Source organism: Oculina patagonica, chromosome 4 (assembly GCF_052425735.1).
Source record: "Oculina patagonica isolate OP01 chromosome 4, crgOcupat, whole genome shotgun sequence".
In the NCBI taxonomy this organism is placed as follows: domain Eukaryota; kingdom Metazoa; phylum Cnidaria; class Anthozoa; order Scleractinia; family Oculinidae; genus Oculina; species Oculina patagonica.
Window position 1 is genome coordinate 53,627,684 of NC_135761.1, and position 20,703 is coordinate 53,648,386.

At 39.4% G+C, this 20,703-nt stretch overlaps 3 protein-coding genes across 5 annotated transcripts in view; 2 read left to right on the top strand and 1 right to left on the bottom strand.

Annotated features, from left to right (window-relative positions):
* Nucleotides 1-2,491: 2,491 nt before the first annotated feature.
* On the bottom strand, nt 2,492-8,879 carry LOC144650662 (uncharacterized). The gene is made up of 5 exons (XM_078510384.1): nt 8,618-8,879; nt 7,494-7,743; nt 6,121-6,347; nt 5,034-5,429; nt 2,492-4,358 (listed from the first exon to the last, which is right to left on the bottom strand). The coding sequence occupies exons 1-5, from the start codon at nt 8,800-8,802 to the stop codon at nt 2,507-2,509; spliced, it is 2,910 nt and encodes a 969-aa protein (XP_078366510.1). The 5' UTR covers nt 8,803-8,879; the 3' UTR covers nt 2,492-2,506.
* Nucleotides 8,880-10,188: 1,309 nt separating this feature from the next.
* The window catches only part of LOC144650686 (uncharacterized), a 192,779-nt gene continuing 182,264 nt past the window's right edge, over nt 10,189-20,703 (top strand). For 2 of the 3 annotated variants that reach the window (XR_013570169.1, XM_078510414.1), the window contains exons 1-4: nt 10,401-10,774; nt 13,007-13,195; nt 13,645-13,891; nt 14,456-14,589. Coding sequence is in view for 2 of the 3 variants with exons in the window: in XM_078510414.1 (XP_078366540.1) it covers nt 10,451-10,774; nt 13,007-13,195; nt 13,645-13,891; nt 14,456-14,589 (894 nt within the window). In the remaining variant the exon portion in view is untranslated. Of the gene's footprint in view, nt 10,775-13,006; nt 13,196-13,644; nt 13,892-14,455; nt 14,590-14,991; nt 15,254-15,757; nt 16,013-16,524; nt 16,729-16,839; nt 16,943-17,072; nt 17,143-17,678; nt 17,888-20,703 lie in introns of those variants that run through there. The other variant, XM_078510415.1, reaches the window with a different exon arrangement.
* LOC144650685 (uncharacterized) overlaps nt 19,241-20,703 on the top strand; it is a 33,118-nt gene continuing 31,655 nt past the window's right edge. The window contains exon 1 of the mRNA XM_078510413.1: nt 19,241-19,602. Within this exon, the coding sequence (XP_078366539.1) occupies nt 19,279-19,602 (324 nt within the window). The 5' untranslated portion in view covers nt 19,241-19,278. The remainder of the gene's footprint in view (nt 19,603-20,703) is intronic.

A 20,703-nucleotide genomic window follows, 5' to 3' on the forward strand; every position in this document is an offset into this window, starting at 1 on the left:
ATAGATGTTTTGCACCGGTTTTTGCTGGCCGCAAAATGTTTAATTTCCTAGAAATTGTCTGTTGTAAAAACATTTTGTTTTCTGTCAAAGGGTGTTACTCAGTTTTATTACATGGCCATGTCTAAAAGACTGTAACTACCGAAGTCATGGTGTTTATTGGCTAAAATTGATATTGACCGAGGTCTACATTTTCCCATCTAGACCGGTTCCTAGACTGGTCAACTGTTACAATATATTGGGGCCAGAAAGCTACAAACAAAATACAAAACGACATTGACTTGTTTCTGAAAAACATACTGAATGGATCATAAAGAGCCAGAAATACTTGACGAGAAAAAAGTAAAGAAAAAGAGCACATTGGCAAATCTAACTCCAATTCAGGCAGCATATGCTTCTTTGGTCATGACTGAGCACATTTTATTTTGGCTCTTATTATTGTTATATTTTCCTTCTTTTAATTAATGTATTCTCTGTAAATAGTGTGTAATAGTGTATGATTTTTGTAGTGTGAAAAAATAAAAAACTGAAATCTAAAAAAAAAATCTCTGAGTCAAAACACTAACCAATTGGAGACGAAATTGCAAAGTATATTTACAAGGCCAGAATAATTTTAAAGCATACTTAAGACAGCAAAAAGCGGGTTAAATACATGTAAAAATAAGCACTTTGTCACTCAATGAAAGAGGTTTGAGAAATTGAAAACATACCTGCCGGTGATCATGACCCACTTGTCCACACCGTTCATCGCCGTTCACAAACACGAACCGGTAACACGTTTGGCCATATAATAAACATATATTCTTTGCCGGGCTTAATCGGTCTATATGGGAAAATCTTGACCTCGGTCGTGTGCAACCCTTACTGCGTTCGGTCTGTACTCATGACCTTGGTCACAATTCTCCCACACAAGCCTCTTGCTCGATTATTTTTGATTGTCCCCTCTAAATTGACATTGTCCCGCCCAAGCAACTTAAAATGTGGAATTTGCGACCTTTTTTCGCGCCGAGTATTACATGTAGTTGCCTTCCCCCTGCCCTGTCCCCTACCACAGCCACCATCCCTGGTTATTGAGATTTCCCTTTTCTTGCTCTGGAAAGATTCTTTGCCGGGTAGCTCGAAGGAAGACGAAAATTCATACATATTTCTTCCAAAAGTCCGACCAACCCTCGAATATGCAAGTGCCGCATGGGATCCCCACTACGAGAAGGATATTCAAAAGCTGGAAAGAATTCAGAGAAAGGCAGCGCGATTCTGCGCGGGCAACTACAACCCCTATGCAAGCGTGACAGATATGCTTCAGGAACTTAATTGGGAAACCCTAGCCACCAGACGGAAAATCGCTAGACTATCTTTTATGTATAAACTCTCCCACAACCTGACCGATTTCTCAGCCCATCTTAAACCAAATTATGAAAGAAGAACCCGTGGGAGCCACGATTTTAAATTTTTAGTTCCTAGGTCAAAGAAAGATGTTTTTAAATTTTCTTTTTTCCCACGAACAATCTGTGAATGGAACTCCCTTCCAGATGATATTGTAAATATAACGTCTGTAAATAGTTTTAAATCTAAGTTAGTCAATAGTTTTTAATATTTTATTGTATTAGTTTTATTTAGTTTTTAACATTTTTAACATTCATTTTAGTTTTTAACGGTTGGTGTGATATCTTAAGATTTTTACCGACCTAATTATATGTAGATGTAGATGTAGAAGATATAATTTACAAAACAGATAAATTTTTGCCAGCAAAATACACAATAAGATGTTCCCTGATGATTTCTAATAAATTTCCCTGAAAAAAGGCACACCAAGAAGCGTCCTTTTATATCAGACTAAAAACAATTACTGAATTCAAGGTGTTGTTTGCAGTCTCTCACAGTGGAAAAGAATCACTGAAAACCTAAACAACGTAATAAGCACTAACTCAGCAATAAGTGTGCAATTCTGAAATAACTTAAAAAAAATTTAATTTAAAGCAACAACCAATTGTGTTTGACAAATTTTTAAGCTATACCTGACGCTAATGTCAATTTAAAGTCAATAGAATAACAAATAATGTTCAAATATTAACGAGTTTGAGGCGTTCATGAGACTTCTCTTCTACGCCGTCACAAATGCCATAATTAATTTGTCTCTAATGTTTAACTTGAAACGGCATGTCAAACCCCATTACAACTTTCTTGTTTGATTTGAAAGCAATTCTCCGATTCATTGTGTCAGTATCGTACTTTCATCGTTCATTTCTTTAGGTCATTGTTTCAACCCAAAACCTCTGTCCTCATCTGCTTCGTTAGAACCTTCCCTACATGTGTCAACACGTGAACTTCTAGTTGTGTCTATACTGTCGTAAAGTTCGTCCAGAAAGTTTTCAATGCTGCAGATAGATTCGATTTCATTCAAGCTTGCTGTAGATTTTATTCCAACTTCTTTGGTCGTCCTAGCATTTCTTGAGGCTGGCTCATTATTTGCGTCGGAGGCCTTCATACCAACTATCACCTCTTTTAAAACTCAGCTTTTTTGTAAAGGCTCCTGCTTAATAGTTTTTCCTTGTAAACCGCGATGGGGGCTATGGTCTCTATTATCTGAATCGTTTGGTAATGTTTCGTCGACATTGCAGGTTCCTTCAGTGTTGGAAGCGACTGCAACCATGTCCGACTTGCGTCGTCGTTCAAACTTCTCCATCCGTATTTGTCTCGCAGACTGAGTTCTTGGCTTATTCAACTTTCTTGCTGAGATAGGTCTTTCCCTTGGTGATAAAGACTGCGTTCTCAACCTAGCTGATTTCCTTGTATCCGGCACATGAAAGTATCTCCTTTTATCACCTTCATATAACATATGCATAGCCGTTTCTGTGTTGTAAATGGTTTCGGATTTATCATACCCCCTACACTTTGTTGGTGTTTTTTGAGGTGATCTTAAAATTACAAAGCCTTTTGAACGGGTTTCTGATTTCCTCCTTTTGCCCTGTAAAACTGATTGAGTTTCGGAATTAGTTCTGACTTCAAAGTCCTCTTCGATATCTTGTGTTACCGATTTTCTTCCAGACCTGTAAGGTTCCGCGTACACATTGCTGGGCTTAATGTCGTCTTCACCATTTAAACTTGAGCGTCTGTTTAATTTATTAACGTTTCCTCCCTTGGTTGCGTCTGATACCGTTACATCAGAGCTTTCCCTGACCTTTTCCTGTGTGGCAGACTTCCGTCTTGTCTTAACCGGTTGAGCATATATCGGAAATTGGCTCTCTGTATTGTTTTTTAAATGTGGTTTATCATGTAAGGTTTCCTTTTCTGAACAAGTTGTATTCGATGTCAGCAACGCTCTATTCTTTTTACACAGTGACAGCAATTCTAAGCTTTCCTTAGCTGCTGCTTGGCACTCAATTCTGTCTACGTCTTCGCTCAATGCTTTAATCGCATCTGTCTCTTCGTAACCCACATGACTGACATGAATGCTGTGCTCTGAAATACTCTCATCATCAGTAAACGGTTCTCTCCCACATTCAATAAGCTCTTCATTTACCTTTCCTTTAAATCCTTTCATTGAATTCTTTAACTTTTCCATTCCATGTAACACTTTTGACCAATCTTTCTTTAGGTATTTGGAGGACGTGATCAGTATTTTTTCAAAACTTTCCTGATTGAAGACACTATACCGCCTGCTGCGTCTGCTCGATTTCTTCAGTTTCTTTGCAATGGCAGCTGTTTTCTCGTTCCTCTTTACCCTTTCTATGTCTCCTTCTAGCGCTCTGGTCAAAACGACTTCTTTTGCCCAGCTGGGCCTATCGTAATTCCGCGAAAGTCGACGAATATTACGAGTAACAGCTAAACGTTGCGCAATTTCGTACCCGAATCGCTCAATCTCTTTTTCCCGCGGATCATCTTGTGTTCTCTTTGACAACATCTTCAAAACTTCTTTCAGCCCTCCTCCAACAGATGTGCTTCTGCGCCTTCCATTCCCCTGAGACGAGGAACGCCGAAGCATTACGTATATCTCGGACGTTCCGCAGTTGCTGGAACGTGGCGGCAACTCTAGTTTTGTCGTCCTTCTTCTACGGCCTTCGCCATGTGTTGACCCGGACTCGAATTCGAACCAATCAGGAAACGCTCCGTCCAAGACTTTTGACGTCAGACCGTCTCCACTATTCTTTATCGCCAAAAGATATTCATGCACGGTGCAGAAACCTGGCCTATCTGAAGGGTCCTTAAGGCATTCCGTCACGATAGACTGGATGTAACTTGGCCAAAGTCCTAGCATGGGAAGCGTCATTTGATAGTTACAAAGGCCCTGTTTGATGGTAGTGCAAGTAAGCCAAGACCACGGAAGTTCCCTAGCAAGAGTCTCCCACATCACGACACCAAAACTAATAAAAATAAACCAAAATATATAAATTACGTTATATTCATAAATTTAAAAAGTACTTGCAATGTATTACTCAGTCTTTGTAACCTTTCAGTAAGTAAAATTAATTAATTAATTAAGTAAGTAAGTAAGTAAGTAAGAAGTAAGTAATAAGTAAGTAAGTAAGTAAGAAGAAAGAAGAAGAAGAAGAAGAAGAAGAAGAAGAAAAAAGTAAGTAAGTAAGTAAGTAAGTAAGTAAGTAAGTAAGTATAAGTAAGTGAGTAACGAGAAACGCTAACATAAACCTAAAAAAACATCCGTTTAATGGTTTCTCAAAGGAAATTCAGTTAGCCTTTTCCGGAAAAAATTACTGGAATGTATTGGACTAAGAAAATTGTTGGACCAAATAATAAAACTTCACATCAACCGAGTCCTAAAATAGCTCGTGATCTCAATGCCACCCTGCTTACAATTCCTGCATAGAGACTACATTTTAAGTATATACTAAACTTCTATTCATGAAATAATCCATTTACTAATCCACAAACCTAATTCTATCCATAAAATAAATGCATCCATAAACATTATTTTAGAATGCCAGCCTTTGCTGGAGGTTCAGGGTGTAAAGCGATGCAAGTTTCTAGAGGCGAATAAGTGACACAATTAATGGACACCTTTCCAGAAACTCAATACAAACCTGTAAACGTCACCAGCCATATTTGGTGGCTCATGTAACAGCTGCTCAGGCGCCATCCAGTTTTCATGTATGGAGCATGAATTTTCATGCTTTTGCTCGCCGTCCTCCTGGCAGAACTCTAAGTTACCAATCTTAGCCCTGAACTTTTCGTACACCAAAACCGAGAATGAATTAAGGAATCCGTGTACTATGGAATGGTTGTGAAGGAATGTCATTCCCTCAGCTACGTCCAGCAGTAAATGGATCCGCTCAGGTAAATTCATCTCTATTTGGGTCTTGTACAGTAGATGGTTGAGAGAAGCTAACTCAAAACGCTCAATAACAAGACAGAGGTGCTCTGGGCGAGGGCCTAGACAAACTGCCATAAGAAGAGTCACACGCGGATGACGTAGCCAGCTGAAAAAAGTAAAAGTGGTAATAAATATATGAAATATTGAACCTCGGTTTCCAGCTCTTTGATTCGTGGAACACTTGCAAGTTATAAGGCCATGTCAGGCTTGTCATTGTGCTTGATAAATATTAAGCAGGCGTAATTTTTTCGGAGTGTGCTGGGAATTTTTTTTCACCAACCATTTTTTATACCAATCAGATTTGCGATTTCAAATCGAACGCGACTGAGTGGCTACTGATGTCCCCAGGGGGGTAATCCGGTCTGTAAATGATGGGGATGATCGAATGGAGGCAAAAACTCAGGACCCAAAAAAATCCCTGGACCATAAATAACCCCCCTAAATTCCCTTGTCAAATTACCCCTAAATTTCCAGGAGGGACAATAATATAACACAAAAAAAAAATCATAAAAAATTGAACGCTGTTGTGTGTTTATTCATCATAAAATAAATACGCCAAGGCCCCGTCAAGGCACTTTAGTTCGTTTTTAATACCCAAAAAAATCCCCTATTTTAATCAAGTCACCCAAAAAATACTTGCCAAATTCTCCAACCCAAAAAAATCCCCGAATCGAAAATTTCAAACCCAAAAATCCTTCGATCATCCCCGTCACTTACAAGCCGGAGTACCCCCCTGGGCTGATGTCAAAGTAACCATATATGTCTTGCGTAGATATAACTCGTAAAGGAGACGTTACCTTAGTAGATCTGCTTCCCTCATTAGAAGTTGTCTACTATCCTCCCGTCCCTTGAAACGTTTGACAGTTACGGGAGTGGTGTGCCATAATGCACTCTGTAGGGTCATGTGGGGCATACCATCAAACAGCCTCATGTAAGGTGTCTTTAAATCTCCAGCAGTTATTTGAGGTACGACAGCTTCTAGTCCAGGTAAGATGGTATCTTGAACATTTTGTTTCTTTCCATCCTGGTTAGAAACAAAACAAGAAAATACATGCTTGCGCTACGTTTCGCTTAACCGAAATTGTTTATGCCTCATTTGTCGGTTACCCATGTCCATAGAAAGAAAATAGATATCTCGCTATACAAACAGTGTTACAAACAGAGTGAATGGCCTTTTTGTCTTCTTCGGAATTGAATTATTAATACCTATTTCTAAAATTTCCCTGACTTTTCGGAGAAAGGAGAGAAGTCGCTTTTTTATATAGACAACCTTTAGCCACTGCACAGTAATTAACAATTAGACGGCAAGGTCGAGGTTTCTACCGGCTGATAGTTGACGAGGGGCGAAGCCCCGAGCCAACTATCAAAAGCCGGTAGGAACCGAGAGCGAGCCGTCTAATTGTGTTAGCATAACCCACTGACCGATCTATTAAACACAAAATATAGCTAGAGTTGATTTATTGAATGTTTTGATTGATAAAATTCAGCGAAGACTAAGCACGCGCTGAGAGCCTTTTTTGGTTTTGCGCCCCGTAGGCACCTGTGTAGCCAATCAGATTGCGCGATTACTAATAATAGGTCAGTGTCGTTATGCTAATGGTTGATAGTAAACGATCGCTCAGCCAATCGAATTGTGGCATTTACATTAGTGTCTTCTTCAGGACCCAGAGTGCCTGGTGGCACATGGGGCTTCCGTCAGGGATCTCCACATTTGCTGGTCCTCTGCCAGTTGTCTTGCTGCTTCCATTGGAGGACACGCTCCAACAAGTCTTTCTGCACTGTTTTTCTCCAGGCATTCTTAGGCCTACCACTGCTACGCTTTCCTTGGGGTGTCCATCTCAATACAACCCTTGGCACTGAGTCTGCTCTCATCCGTAGGACATGTCCCAGCCATCTCCACCTTGTCTTTTGCACAACAATTGAAACTGGTTCAAGATTGCATGATGACAATAGGTCTTTGTTGCTGATCTTGTTTGGCCAAAAGATGCGTTTGATGCACCGGAGGCATTAAGTCTGGAAGACGTCCAGCTTCCTTGAAAATTTCCATGGTCACTTTCCAGCATTCACTTCCATACAGTAGAACCGATAGCATATTGCTCTTAATTATCATGAGCTTGGTTTATTTGCATTAGTATACCAGTCAAAATCTACTCATTAAAAATTATCCTACCTTTTTGTTGTTATCAGCTTCTAACTCAAGTAGATCATGCCCGTCCTTGGTGAGGGCCTCATCTCTCAACAGGTTTATGAAATGGATAACTCTCGTGCTGTGCTTTTTGTAAGCAGACACAATAGCGCTTTCCTTGTGGTCAGCGGAAAGCTGTTCCAGCGAACCGCCATATTGAACCAACAGCGCTAAACATTTCACGTTGTTTTTAAAACAAGCCTCGTTTACAGGAGTGTAGCCTTCCTTGTTTATTCTGTGTGTACGAAAATAAATTAAGATAATTCACGTGAAATAGAACTGCTGATAGATTTCCAACCAAACTTTGCCAGTTGGTTGTCTACCATAAGAGAACTTCATTTTGAAAATTAAAACGGGGGGGTCACCGTATTCGTGTAGGAGTAGGAAGACCTTTTATTTACCATACAATCCCTAAATAATTCCTTTGCGAGCACTGGCAAAGTACACGTTTTCGGTGATAATGTATTATTCTGCCATAGAAATTGATCTGTATTTATTTGTAGAAAGAATGTGTTCGCTTCTCTCGAACTAAGAGAAAAAAAAGATAGGTCACCGAACTCGTTTACAAGAAAATGATGATTTATCTCTCTCGCGAGCCAAGCGGCATAGAAAAAAGGGGCCATTTTGTTTGTGCGCGCGCGCTAATTACGCGTAAACATTCTGCGCAGTAAGGATGCGCAATGCAATACTAGAGAATCACGTTAAATTGACGTAGTCTTGAAGTAGCCCGTACTTGTTGAACCTGTTTCAAGTGTGACGGTTTTTATAATTAATGGTTTTTAATGTTGCGACTTGTGACCGTTTGGTTCTATGGTTGACAGTTCAAACTCTTCTTCTAAAAACCACGCACACTTAAAAGAGCTGCCACGACTAAAAAGTGATAAACAAAGTTGCTTCGTATTCTATTGAAAAGCTGCGAACTTGAATTAATATGAAAACGAACTGCGGTAGCCTTTTATTTCATGACTCATTTAGAAATATTCAGTATTTTGACTGCAGTTCGCAAAAGCAGTTGTTTCCATTTTTAGAGAGTTGTTTTTAAATTGCATTGTGGCCGCGAGCTATAGCAGCAGATAATTAATATGCCTCACACTGTTCCGAGGAGTTACCTATTTGGGTTTGCTCCACATCTCAGAAGATACTCCACGCACTTTCGTTGATTTCTGCTGACAGCGTAATAAAGAGCTGTGTTCCCAGAACTTTCACAGGCATCCACATCAACTCCACTGTTTATACATCGCATTACTTTTCGTAAATCTCCCCTAAAGGCGTAATCCAGTAAGCCAACAGCCATTGTTAATCTTAAAAAGGTGTTAAAATCGTAAAATCCTTGATTTAAAACGTAAATAAAAAAATGCGTTTTGTATTGAAGCAGCGCGTGCTATCGAATTGAAATAATTACAGCGTACAATTTGTGACGTCACTTGAGAGTTCATTTACTAATTAGATAAGACACTTTTTATGAGTTCTTTGACTTTGATTTAAAATAACCATACACGATTTTCATTGCAATATTGCGAATTAGTTTTGGCACGAGAAATGATTTTTATAGGGTTTGTACACTGCAAGCATTAACCGAAACGGATATGATCATTTATGATCGATCGAACAAATTTCTATTGCGCGCGAAAAGTCTCGTCTTATGACATGTCACGTGATCCGTTTAAAATCGCCCAGTGCGCCAAGTTAGACGATATCGATTCTAAACGCAACAATGTTGAGCTAAAAATCACCTAGGCAACGAAAGCTTGTAGACATTTTTATAACGGATGTAATCCACCCACTGTACATCACCTATCTAATTTGCTGTTTGTGGTTTAAAATTGTCAATCATAAACGCTGTAGAATTGAAATTTACACACAAGTATTGTAAAACTTCCATCGAAGAGAACTATTATGGTTATACTTAATATATTTTTTTTCCGTGACGAGTGCACGGGCATATAGTGTTTCAGTTTATAGCGCCCCATATCCCTTTAAATTATCATTTTATTCCTGAACGCCTTGCCCACAAAGCAGACATTTCTTCAAGTGCAAGCCGAGGTATTTAAGGGGTTTAAAATCCACGCTAACGAGACCAATCCATAGCTATTGACATTCTTTGCCACCACCGATAGTCTTTCAAGAAGGTCTTGTCCGAAGGTTTTCGATGACAAGATTCTTATAGTATTTCTTCTATAATTAACAAAGAAAATACAAATATAAGACTCCCAGGTTAAATTAGACTCTCAGTAGCCCTTCTCTGAAGAATAGAGAGAGAGAAAGAGAGCTAAACTGTGGTCGAGTGCGCGATGGAAAAGGACAAGCTCACTCTGTCAAGTTTTGTCTGCGACCAGGCAGCTCAGATGATCGTTCATAACTTTCCTCTTTGCGCCGACATTTTGAAAACTGACTTGATCGAAACCCAAAAAGTACAGCTGTTTAAGGACTTTTCACAAGCTAGACGACTTAACGCGCCAATTTAGAACTACTAGTACTTTGGCCAGCTCCCATTTTTAGTGGAAATAAGCGCGTCCGCCAACCGGCGCTTAAAAATCTACCAGAAGACAACGAGTTTTAAACTCAATAGTTTTCTAATATATCATCTCGCCTTCGCCATGTCTCCTGCAGCTACCGCGAATACAAACCAAGAAAGCCTGGGGTCTGACCAACAATATGTTAGATAAAACGTTGCATCTCTTTTCTTCGCCACTAATGCCAAGGCAAAGTTTGAAAAACTAAAAGATTTTCGAATTCAGTCAGCTTTAATAAATCTTGGAAGAATCAAGGAGAAAGTAGCCTCTTATTAGTACTCGCTCTCGCTGTATGTTGCCCTGGGAACGAGGTTGCAGTCATGTATGACACATACAATTACTTTTATAACAGTTGATTGCACCTGCTAAAAGCTATTGATAAATTTGTTCGCATGCTGTGGTACTGAAGCAGACAAGGTTTGAAGCAAGATGGCAGATGAAAAGATTTTAAAGAAATATTCGGAACAATCTTCTAAGTATGCACCGAATTTTAAGAGCGCTTTCGATGCAGTGAAAGTTCTCAAAACTAAGGTCGACAAAGAGGGAGGGTTTGTTAAGCACAGCGAAGTACCAGCTAAAGCGAAAGTTATAGCTGACCTCTATTTTGAACACGACAAATCTCCAGTATATAGAAGCAAACTTTGTAGCTTTTTGGTGGAACTCGGTATTGCACAAATTGTGGTTGATATCTGTACCAAGATAAAGACGGTGTATCCAGAATGCTTCAGCTGGGACAGAGAAAAGGCAAACAAGGTAAGATCTGTTCAGATTACGGACTATATACACTAGTATTCGTATAATTTTCGCTGTGCAGCTTTGTTTGATCGATCGAGCGCGAAGAGCTCGATTGCAAATCATTTTTAACATTAGATGGTAGATTAATGCGGGGTAAAGTAATCAACATGAAAAGGAATTGGAAACAGACGTATTACTTGAAGAATAAGCGAAGGAAGTGAATTGGCAATATTATAAGATTTGGTACTCAAATTTGGGTTCATTAAATTTCGGGCATTTTTTGCACGGAAAGAGATGTGGAACACAGGGAAAGAAGATTCGTGTGTAGTCTTATACTAAAGTTCTGAATGTAAAAGAAAGGGCTTGGGTTAAGAAGAGTGAGTTTTTCCGTTCCGTGCATTCGTTTTAAAAAATGGAGGCTTAGGTTATTTAATTTCTATGTTGAGTGTTTTTAATTAGCATATTGGTGTTCAGCAGTTTTCATAACGAGAGGGCTGAATGAAATTGCTTACAAAACACTGCTCTGTAGAATAAAAAACACCATCCACTTCAATTCATATCCGATTTCTCTTATTTCCTTACGGCAAAATAAACTGTCATGTCAAATCAACCACGTTTAAATCATTTTGCATTCTACAAAGCAGAAAGGTGTGCCATGAGACAATGCGCTAATTTTGAATAATCCACAGAACGTTTCACTTGGCTGAAAAGAGTTGATTGTTTCAGTACAAGGACCGATATTCCATAATAGCATATGAAATCATTGGCCATTGTTTTTTGTTTAGCTATGTAATCACACAAATTACATACCTTAAACTTTATGGTGGAGCTTATAAGTGGGCTAATGCAACATTGTAAGTTTTTTTGCCTAGCAAGCAAAAATATTGTGGTAAAAAACTGTTTTTTCAGTTAATTTGGTGTAAGTTATGGTTAGTTGCCATGTTTTGCGTGATCTTCGCTTGCTCCTGTGCGCGTCACTAGTTCGCCCATTCAATTATGCAAAAGTGTTGATTAGCTTAACGAAAACAATTTAAAACAACTGCAAACTTAAAATACTTTATCATCCTTACATACGCCCGAAATGCTTAGACTTCGTCTGTTTTAATAATAAAACAAACAAAGTAGAAAAATGTATAGCTCAAAATGCCTTTCTGCAATGTATTCTGAAACGATGCATGTTTGTCTGGCATGTTAGTCGCGTATAAAATGCGGAAATTTTGTATCGACGTACGCAGGAAAAATGCCCCGCTGCATGTTTGACGTCAAAAAACAGTCGCTGTTGGAAGAGGTGTGACAAGATGGAAATAAATAATAATATTTTCAAAATGGTTAATAGTACATTTATTTCTGTGTCAGGAATTGCAGCAATTACCAATAAATAAAAATAAGTAAAAAAGAAACGATTACTAAAAAAATATCATTCTTATTCCCCTCCCTAAATCCCTAACAATTGAGCACCAGTGGAGCTTTTGTATCTTGTGTATTTTTCGTATTTGCATGCTGTCTTTAAAAAGACTCTCTGTCGACCGGTATGCATTGCGAACGTTTGTTATTGTTTTGTTTCTGACGCTGAAGAAAATCGTTCGAAAATCAAAAAGATTTGGGGCAAAAAATATTCAAGTGAGCTGCAGCGAGGGGCGCCTGTTTTCGCCGGCAAGGAATATGCAAAAAATGTCCGTGAAGTCATAGAGTTTTGTGAGACAAACGTGAAGAACAAAAGAATAAGTATGACGTCATCGCCAACAGGGGCAGTAACCATGACAGCGGCACCTTGCACGGCTGAACGCACTGGTGATGCAGGTCACACATTTGGGCACATTTGGGAGACAGAAACCTAAGAGTGTTTAAACCGACAGATACCTGAGGGCTTATATTAAAGGACAGCCTCGGCTAGTTTAATAAATTAATGATAAAAAAAGTTCTTCCAAAAACATGACCTTTGGATTTGGTGACCGCTATTCTTGGGAGCGGCAGAAAACGTCATCAGATCCAAGATGGCGGCGCCTGCAAAATCCATGCAAAGTACAACTATAAATGTGAGCGCAGTAACAGGTGTAATGTTTACTGTTTCTCTTGAAGTTTACGAACTAGTTTCTTGCTTAGATAGAAATTTAAAATATCTTCAAGTTTTGTCACTCACAGGATCGAATATCTGTATATCCTCTGCTAACTGAATTTGACAAAACGTCAACTTGTCAGTTTCACTGTTTGAAGCTACTCAATACGCTCTAAATTATTTTTGTTTTTTAGCCAAAGGCCGATCCTGAAGTTCTTAAGAAAGCACAAGACCTGATGAAATCAATTTCAAGTATCACCATTAACAGTAGTGATCTTAATGATGGTTTCTGCATCGCGCTTGGAAATGCTGGCCTCGTTCCCCTGTACATTGGGTTAATCGATAAAATGAAGGATTGCACAGCTGACCATAAGCAATATGTGGTATGTTTGCAGCAAATATTATGGTGCAATATATGATATGTATGAATGACATAATTTATTATGGTCCTATATTGTTAATACAATACACCCAACACACTCGGATACACATTCATTTGTTATAATTTGCTGTAAACCCCCCTTTTAGCTCCCCGAAATAACGTCCCCCCCCCCCCCATCTCGGGAACTCCAGCCGCCATGCACTAATAAATGAAAGCCCCCTCCTTCCTCCTCCCCCCCCCCCCCCTCGCTTGTGTTGATTTTTATGTAAGATTTCTAGTGTAAGAGTTCTTATTTTCATAGGGATATAGTTGGTATAATTTTGGAGTTGAAGTTCTTGTCCTAGGGTTATATAACCTTCCATTTGTTGAGGTTGCCAGTAACAAAGTTAATAACTTAATTTATTAGTAGATCAGGTTTTGTTTTTTAAGCAGTTTAACTTGTATTAATAGGATTCAAAGACTCAAGCCTTAACTCAAAAGACTGTAAGAGGAAGGATCTTGTCAAGGTTAATCAGCACAATGTACAACCTTACAAGACGAGTCCAGTGTAGAAAGCATTTCACCGCTTGCAAAACAACAATGCAAGTGTTGGTTCCACTCACGAAAGACAAAGTTGCTCACTTTTCTTCAGAGGCATTGCTCACTCTGGCCTACATAGTGGACGAGGAGAGCAATAAAGTCATCATGGCTAATGCAGGTTAGTTATATAGGGCTCTGAGATGCATGGATTGTCTTTTGTTGTAGTTAGTTACTTTCTGGGAGTCACCACACTTAGTAAATAGTATTTCTTGCTAGTATTTTCAATGCTAAATACACCTGACGCTCCTGTAATTCACCGTCAACATCATCATCATTATCATCATCATAATGAGCAGCATTAGTCACCATAAGTTATAAGTCACTTCAGAATTGATATTAATATAAATTTAGCGGTAAGGTAGGGCGAGGAGAACACTAAAACACCACCAGGCTTATAGGGAATGCCTCAATGTGTTTACAATTAAGCTGTGTACTAAGTCGTGTAATTAAGTCGGCTACTATTAATACATCCCTAGCATTGGTCACACTTTGTTTAAAATATAAGTGTTAGCAATTAACTTACCATGCTTGCATACATTTGACAATCTAGGAAAGTCTGCTATTAATGTCATTATTATTAGACAACGATGCACAATTACATACAAACATTTTGGAGATATCTTTTTTTATTTTAGTAGCACAGCATGTAATCTTGATCAATTACATTCCTTATATCTCTTAGAGCCAGTTAAGCTCCTCATTTATCTCATTGGCGAAGCTCTCAAAACAAAAGACAGACGTTTCCTGGGATTTTCCGCTAATGAACTCGCAAGAGGATTAGCTCAGTTAGCCGTTAACGACAGCAACAAGAAGCTGGTACCTTTTTATCATTTATTTGTACAGTACTTAACAGCGAAGCTCTTTTGGGTGGAGCTCCATACTCATAGAACACTGCCCCTCATTCTTTATAGACATGGCTAGCGGAGTGTTTCACTGCCCCGTACGTCGCCAATGCTTTGCGCGCCTAGTGGTAATCTGATTGGCAGGTCGGGTGAGCCAATATGCTTCACTTCTAGTGCCTAAACCCTCGGTCTATCCGGTCATCAGTATCCCGCTTGTCCCAAAGGCCCCGCTGAAAAAGCTAAAGAAAATTTCTTAAAAAATGTATTGAATATGATCATTCAGTGAGATGCACTGTCAGATCAAGCTCAGCTATTTAACTTAGTGTGTTATCATGCATTTACAAAAAGCATTATGTAATTCCGTTATTCATAACAGATTGGTACAAATGGTGCAATACCCATTCTTGTCCAAATGATAACAACTGCTAAAGATGACGAGGAAAGAGAATGTGCCGCTTTGGCTCTTTGGAACTTGGCATTTGACAGCAAGAACAAGGAGATCATAGCCAAAACTTCAGGCGCTGTGTCTGCCCTGAAGAAACTCAAAGAGAGTAAGAACAAGCACGTGAAGAAAGCTGCTAGTGGTGCATTGTGGGAGATTGAAGGCAAGCAGGCGTATGAAGCTGAGAAGAAAAAAGGTATTGTACATTGAATACATTACATCTTCCTTCTAAGGCGCTTTTCAGCTACAAAATCATTACTAGGGGCACATAATCTATGGAGCCCCATAAACATAGAAAAAGGACAATCATGCATGCATAGAAATAGGAGAACCATGCATTTGCGGACGCGTGTGCTCTACGACGTACGTACATCGAACGAATAGGTTAACGTCAGCTTACATGTTTGATATTGGACATCCATACTATGGTCAATTGACAGCTGTCAAAACAATGTGTCCGCTGACCAGTATCACATGACTAACTCGAAAGCTAAACACATCGAAATGGTGTGGGGGGTTTTTAAGTTCACGGCTGACCAGGTAATAGTTTTCCATTGGACCGTTAGCTCAAAATGTATTTTCCCCGTCTATGATCAGTTAATTCAAATGTGAATAAAGGGCAACGTAAATAACCTGGGTGCGCCGGTTTTAGGCTTGGCTAAATCTATTTAATAATAATTTTTTTTTTTATTTCTCTCAGCGGCGGCCAGCGCTTCGGCTTCTAAAGCAGCTCAGCCAACCAGTAACCACGTGATGATCAGCTACCAATGGGATGTCCAGAGCACCATGGTTGAAGTGAAGAAGAAGCTGCAGGCAGCAGGATACAGTGTATGGATAGACTTGGAACAGATGGGAGGATCAACTCTGGAGGCCATGGCTAATGCTGTGGAGAATGCAGCTGTTGTGCTCGTGTGTGTCTCTCAGAAATATAAAGAGAGTGCTAACTGCAGATCAGGTAGGACGGGAATAAGGCTATGTGTCCAGTCATACGTTTGAAATTTGCACAGATGAGTTGTGATTTTCCTCTGTTACATAAACAGCAATGTTTTACAAGGATTTCCAGCCCTAAGAAAAACCGTCTTTTAGCACACGTACGATTACGATAATTTTACTGAAGTAATATCGATATCGATGACTTTTATTACCTTTGATACTTTGTTTGACCTTTTGTATGGTCGAAAAATCTTAAGATCTTCCTCTGAAGACTTCGAAAAACTTCGGAAATCTTCGGTGATCATTAATTCATTAAAATTAGGAAAATCGTCGAAAACTTTGTTTTTAGTATGTTTTAATAAAGAAAATACTACTTTGTTACTTGGAGATATAAAAATTTCTCTTCGAGAATTCTGCTCAATATCTTAATCGTTCGCTGCCCTCACTTGTGAGATATCGAGTTGAACACGAAAACAGAAATTTCATATCTCTGCGTAGCTTATCTCTTATTCTTCTGTTTCTACAACATTGTAGAGGCTGAATATGCGTTCACACTGCGTAAGGACATCGTTCCTCTGATGATGGAGTCAAACTACCGAGCTGATGGCTGGCTGGGGATGATCCTGGGCTCTAAGCTATGGATAGACTTCTCCAGTGGACAAAATACCAGTGACAGTATTGAAAAGTTGAAGAAAGAGCTTGGAGCAAGAGGCAAGGGGGAAAGCGCGGTTAAAAAAGGTGATAAGAAAAATAAGACTCCTGTGAACATGATTAACCTGTCATCCAACTGAATTTGTTGAAACTTCCTACATTTCACTGATGACATGTTGTTGTTTATTTTATTTGTAGCCAGTAAAGATACCGTTGATGCAGCGCCATCTGGTAAGAAAGTTGATGTTAGCACATGGACCGTAGATGACGTCACAAAATGGATGGAGAAAATTGGGCTCGGGTGAGTTGAACAATCCTTGTCACATGCAATCGTTAGATGAGAACATGTTGAAATCGTAATAAGTCGTGAAATGCCCATCTTCTTATCGTGTATTGACTACTAATAAGTTTTTGCTCTCCATATTATACAGCGAAAGTTACAAAGGCAAGCAGAAATTAACTGGGAAAAAGCTACAGCAACTAGCCAAAATGAGAAATGAGGTAATCCTTTTTTCTTTTAAACTCAGTGACGTTCATATTATTAAAACCAAAATATTGATCAGCAAAGAAAAACAGTAAAGGGATTACCCATATACGACCGCTCTCATGTGGCTTTGATAGCTCAGTGGTAGAGCATTGTACTGGCAACGCAAAGGTCGTGGGTTCGACTCCCGCTCAGAGCCTGAAAATTTTTTTCAGGTCTTCAGTAGTGTAAGGCCGCATTTGCATTTATCATATATATAGTAACTATTAAGCTCAATAGTGCGATAAGAATTTTAATCGTGTCATGAGCCTATGACCTTCACCCTTCTAGTACATTGCTGATCCCAGCAGTGAAGAACGGATAAACCAAGTATATGGCTTATAGTAACTGTAGACCTAACTACGGTCGTAGCTCACGACGGTAGTGCAGAAAGTCACAGGTTCCATTCCTGTCAGGGACACAGATTTCTCCCTTGCCCCACGCTCGTGATCAGAGCAAAGATACATCTTCCTCAGCATTAATGTTGTTTGTGGCGCTTTTCTGTTATTTGTAGAGCGCGGATTTCTTCTACGCCACAATCAAGGAAGACTTGGGATTTACAAACAGGCTTGACGTCATGACCTTCGCCGATGAGCTGCAGGGGCTTGTGGGATAGAAACTGAGTTATTCACATACAAACATACAACCATTAGAATTATCACTATCGGCCTCGAAGGAAAATAATTACCTTTTGTTAATTTCGTTGATATAAGTAACATGGGAACATAATGAATAAATTTGTTTAGAGGCAGAAAAAAAGGAATAAAAAAAAGTACTAACACGTAACTATTTGCTCAAGTCTGTGGCAAAAACGTACATGTTCTTCAATACACGTTGTACATAAATGAAGTCCGAGTTATTATCCCTTATGTCCATGTTAATTGTCCTACTGGCCACGTGAAGCGCATCAAAAGTTCGAAAGGTGTATGCTATTGAACGAGGGAAGTGAGACTAAATGTCATGCAAACCGTATAAAGGAATAATGACTTGGGAGACGTTTATGCATAAGGTGATCGATCCTACAACAACAACATCGCACTTGACTGTACTTGGGTACTTGATTGAGGATTTGAACTGTTTATCAGCAGAACATGAGTGCCGACTTTTTTTTTCTTTCCCAACTCTATCTCAAGGTTGTGTTATTTATCTTTCCTTCTATAGGAAAGAAGTTCATGACCTAAAAATCGGCCAAAATCGGCCAAGTGAGCTTTTCATAAACTAAATTGCCGAGCATGCGTAGTCGCGTCGTTTGTCAGATTTCTGACACATTTGACGCGAGCAAAATCCGACTTTACCAGATGGAACATGAAGCAGGGGGGAACCGGGGGTGTAGCGGGGACATGTACCAGGGACGAAATCACAATGTGAACACACGCAAGAAAATGTATCGGGGACATCTTGCAGGGAGGTACATGTTGCAGCGACACGTCTCCACTGTGAACTAGCCGTACATGTTGGTATATCGGCTAGAACGAATTTTTTCTTTCCAAAAAAAAGGTGTAATGAACAATACAATAGCCCTGCACGTGCCCCTTAGTTATCCTCTGCAAAACAACAATGCGAAAAAATTAGATTCTGCGAGTTTTTAAGACGGTGAGCTACCAGTTTAGTTTTGGTCGCTGCAACATGTCCCTGGGACATGTCCCTGCTACATTTTCTTGGTTGTGTACATATTGTGATTTTGTCGCTGCTACATTTCTCCGCTACACGTCCTTGCTTCATGTCCCTGCAGTGTGAACAACACATGATTTTGTCGCTTCTACATGTCGCTGCGACATGTCCCTGCGTCTTGTCCTCACGTGTGAGAAGACGTTAAAGCGAATGCAATCTAGAAAAAGCCTTGGGTTGGGTCAACTTTAACGGTGCATATGTATGCTTCACCACTAATACCAAAACAAAAGTTGAAAAATTACAAGGATTTCGAATTCAGTTAGGAATCAAGGTAAAAAAGCATCTAAATAAAATACACTCGTTATATGCAGCCCTGGAAACGAGGTTGCAGTCATGTATGACGCATACAATTACTTTTATAACAGTTGATTGCACCTGCTAAAAGCTATTGATAAATTTGTTTGCATGCTGAGCGGCACTGAAGCAGACAGGTTTGAAGCAAGATGGCAGATGAGAAGATTTTAAAGAAATATTCGGAACAATATTCTAAGTATGCATCGAATTTTAAGAGCGCTTACGATGCAGTGAAAGTTCTAAAATCTAAGGTCGACAAGGAGGGAGGGTTTGTTAAGCACAGTGAAGTGCCAGCTAAAGCCAAAGTTCTATCTGACCTTTATTCTGAACACAACGAAACTCCAGAATATACGAACAAAATTTGTAGCTTTTTGGTGGAACTCGGTATTGCAGAAATCGTGGTTGATATCTGTACCAAGATAAAGACGCTGTATCCAGAATGCTTCACCTGGGACAGGGAAAAGGCAAACAAGGTAAGATCTGTTCAGATTATGGAATTATATACACTAGTATTTGTGCGATTTTCACTGTGCAGTTTTGTTTGATCGATCGAGCGCGAAGAGCCAGATTGCAAATATTTTTTTTAACCTTAGTTGGTAGGTTAATGCAGTAGTTGACATGAAAAAGAAGTGGAAACAGACGTATTACTTGAAGAATGAGCGAAAGAATTTGTTTTGCCAATTTATATGTCTCTCGGTACAACTCTAGTTTATTCTGTAGAATTGTAAGAATTAAGAATTGTGTGTAGTTATCAACGTACACTACTGACTTTAAAAAGAGGCTTTACGTCTCGGGTTAAAGAAGTGTTTTTCAATTCAGTGTATTCGATTTGGAAATCGAGGATTATGTGATTTCTGTGTTGAGTGTTTTTAATTAGCATACCGTAAAATTCCGGTTGTAAGCCCCCCCGCTTATAGCCCCCCCCCCCCCCGTTATAGGCCCATCAACCTCGAAACAAAAAACTACATCCGGTTATAAGCCCCCCCCCCCCCGGATATAAGCCCCCCTCTACCGGATGACAGTACTGAACAGGGCTAAATGTTGCTTTTTTTTGTGCGTTTTTAACTTAAAAACGTATTTCGATCAACACTCCCGAGGCTCGTTTCGAAACGTTTTTTTCCTTCCGCTTATAAGCCCTCCCGAATATAAGCCCCTCCGCTTATAAGCCCACCCAAAAACCCTTACGAAGTTGTATAAGCCCAGGGCTTATAACCGGAATTCTACGGTATTGGTTTTCAGCAGTTTTAATACCAAGAAGGGTGTATGTAATTTGCTCACAAAACATTGCTCTGTAGAATGAACACCATCCACCTCAATCCCTATCGATTTCTTTTAATATTTATACCCTGACGGCAAACTGTCACATCAAATCAGCTTCGTTTAAATCATTTTGCATTCTACAGAGCAGAAAGGTTTGTCCTTAGACAATGCGTTTCACAGAACGTTTCACATGGCTGATACGTGTTGTTCCATAAAAGCATTTGAAATCATGGTTTATTGTTTTTGTCTCGCAACGGTAATCGCTTAATTACATACCGTAAGATGCCGCCTATAAGTGGTCTAATGCAGCTTCG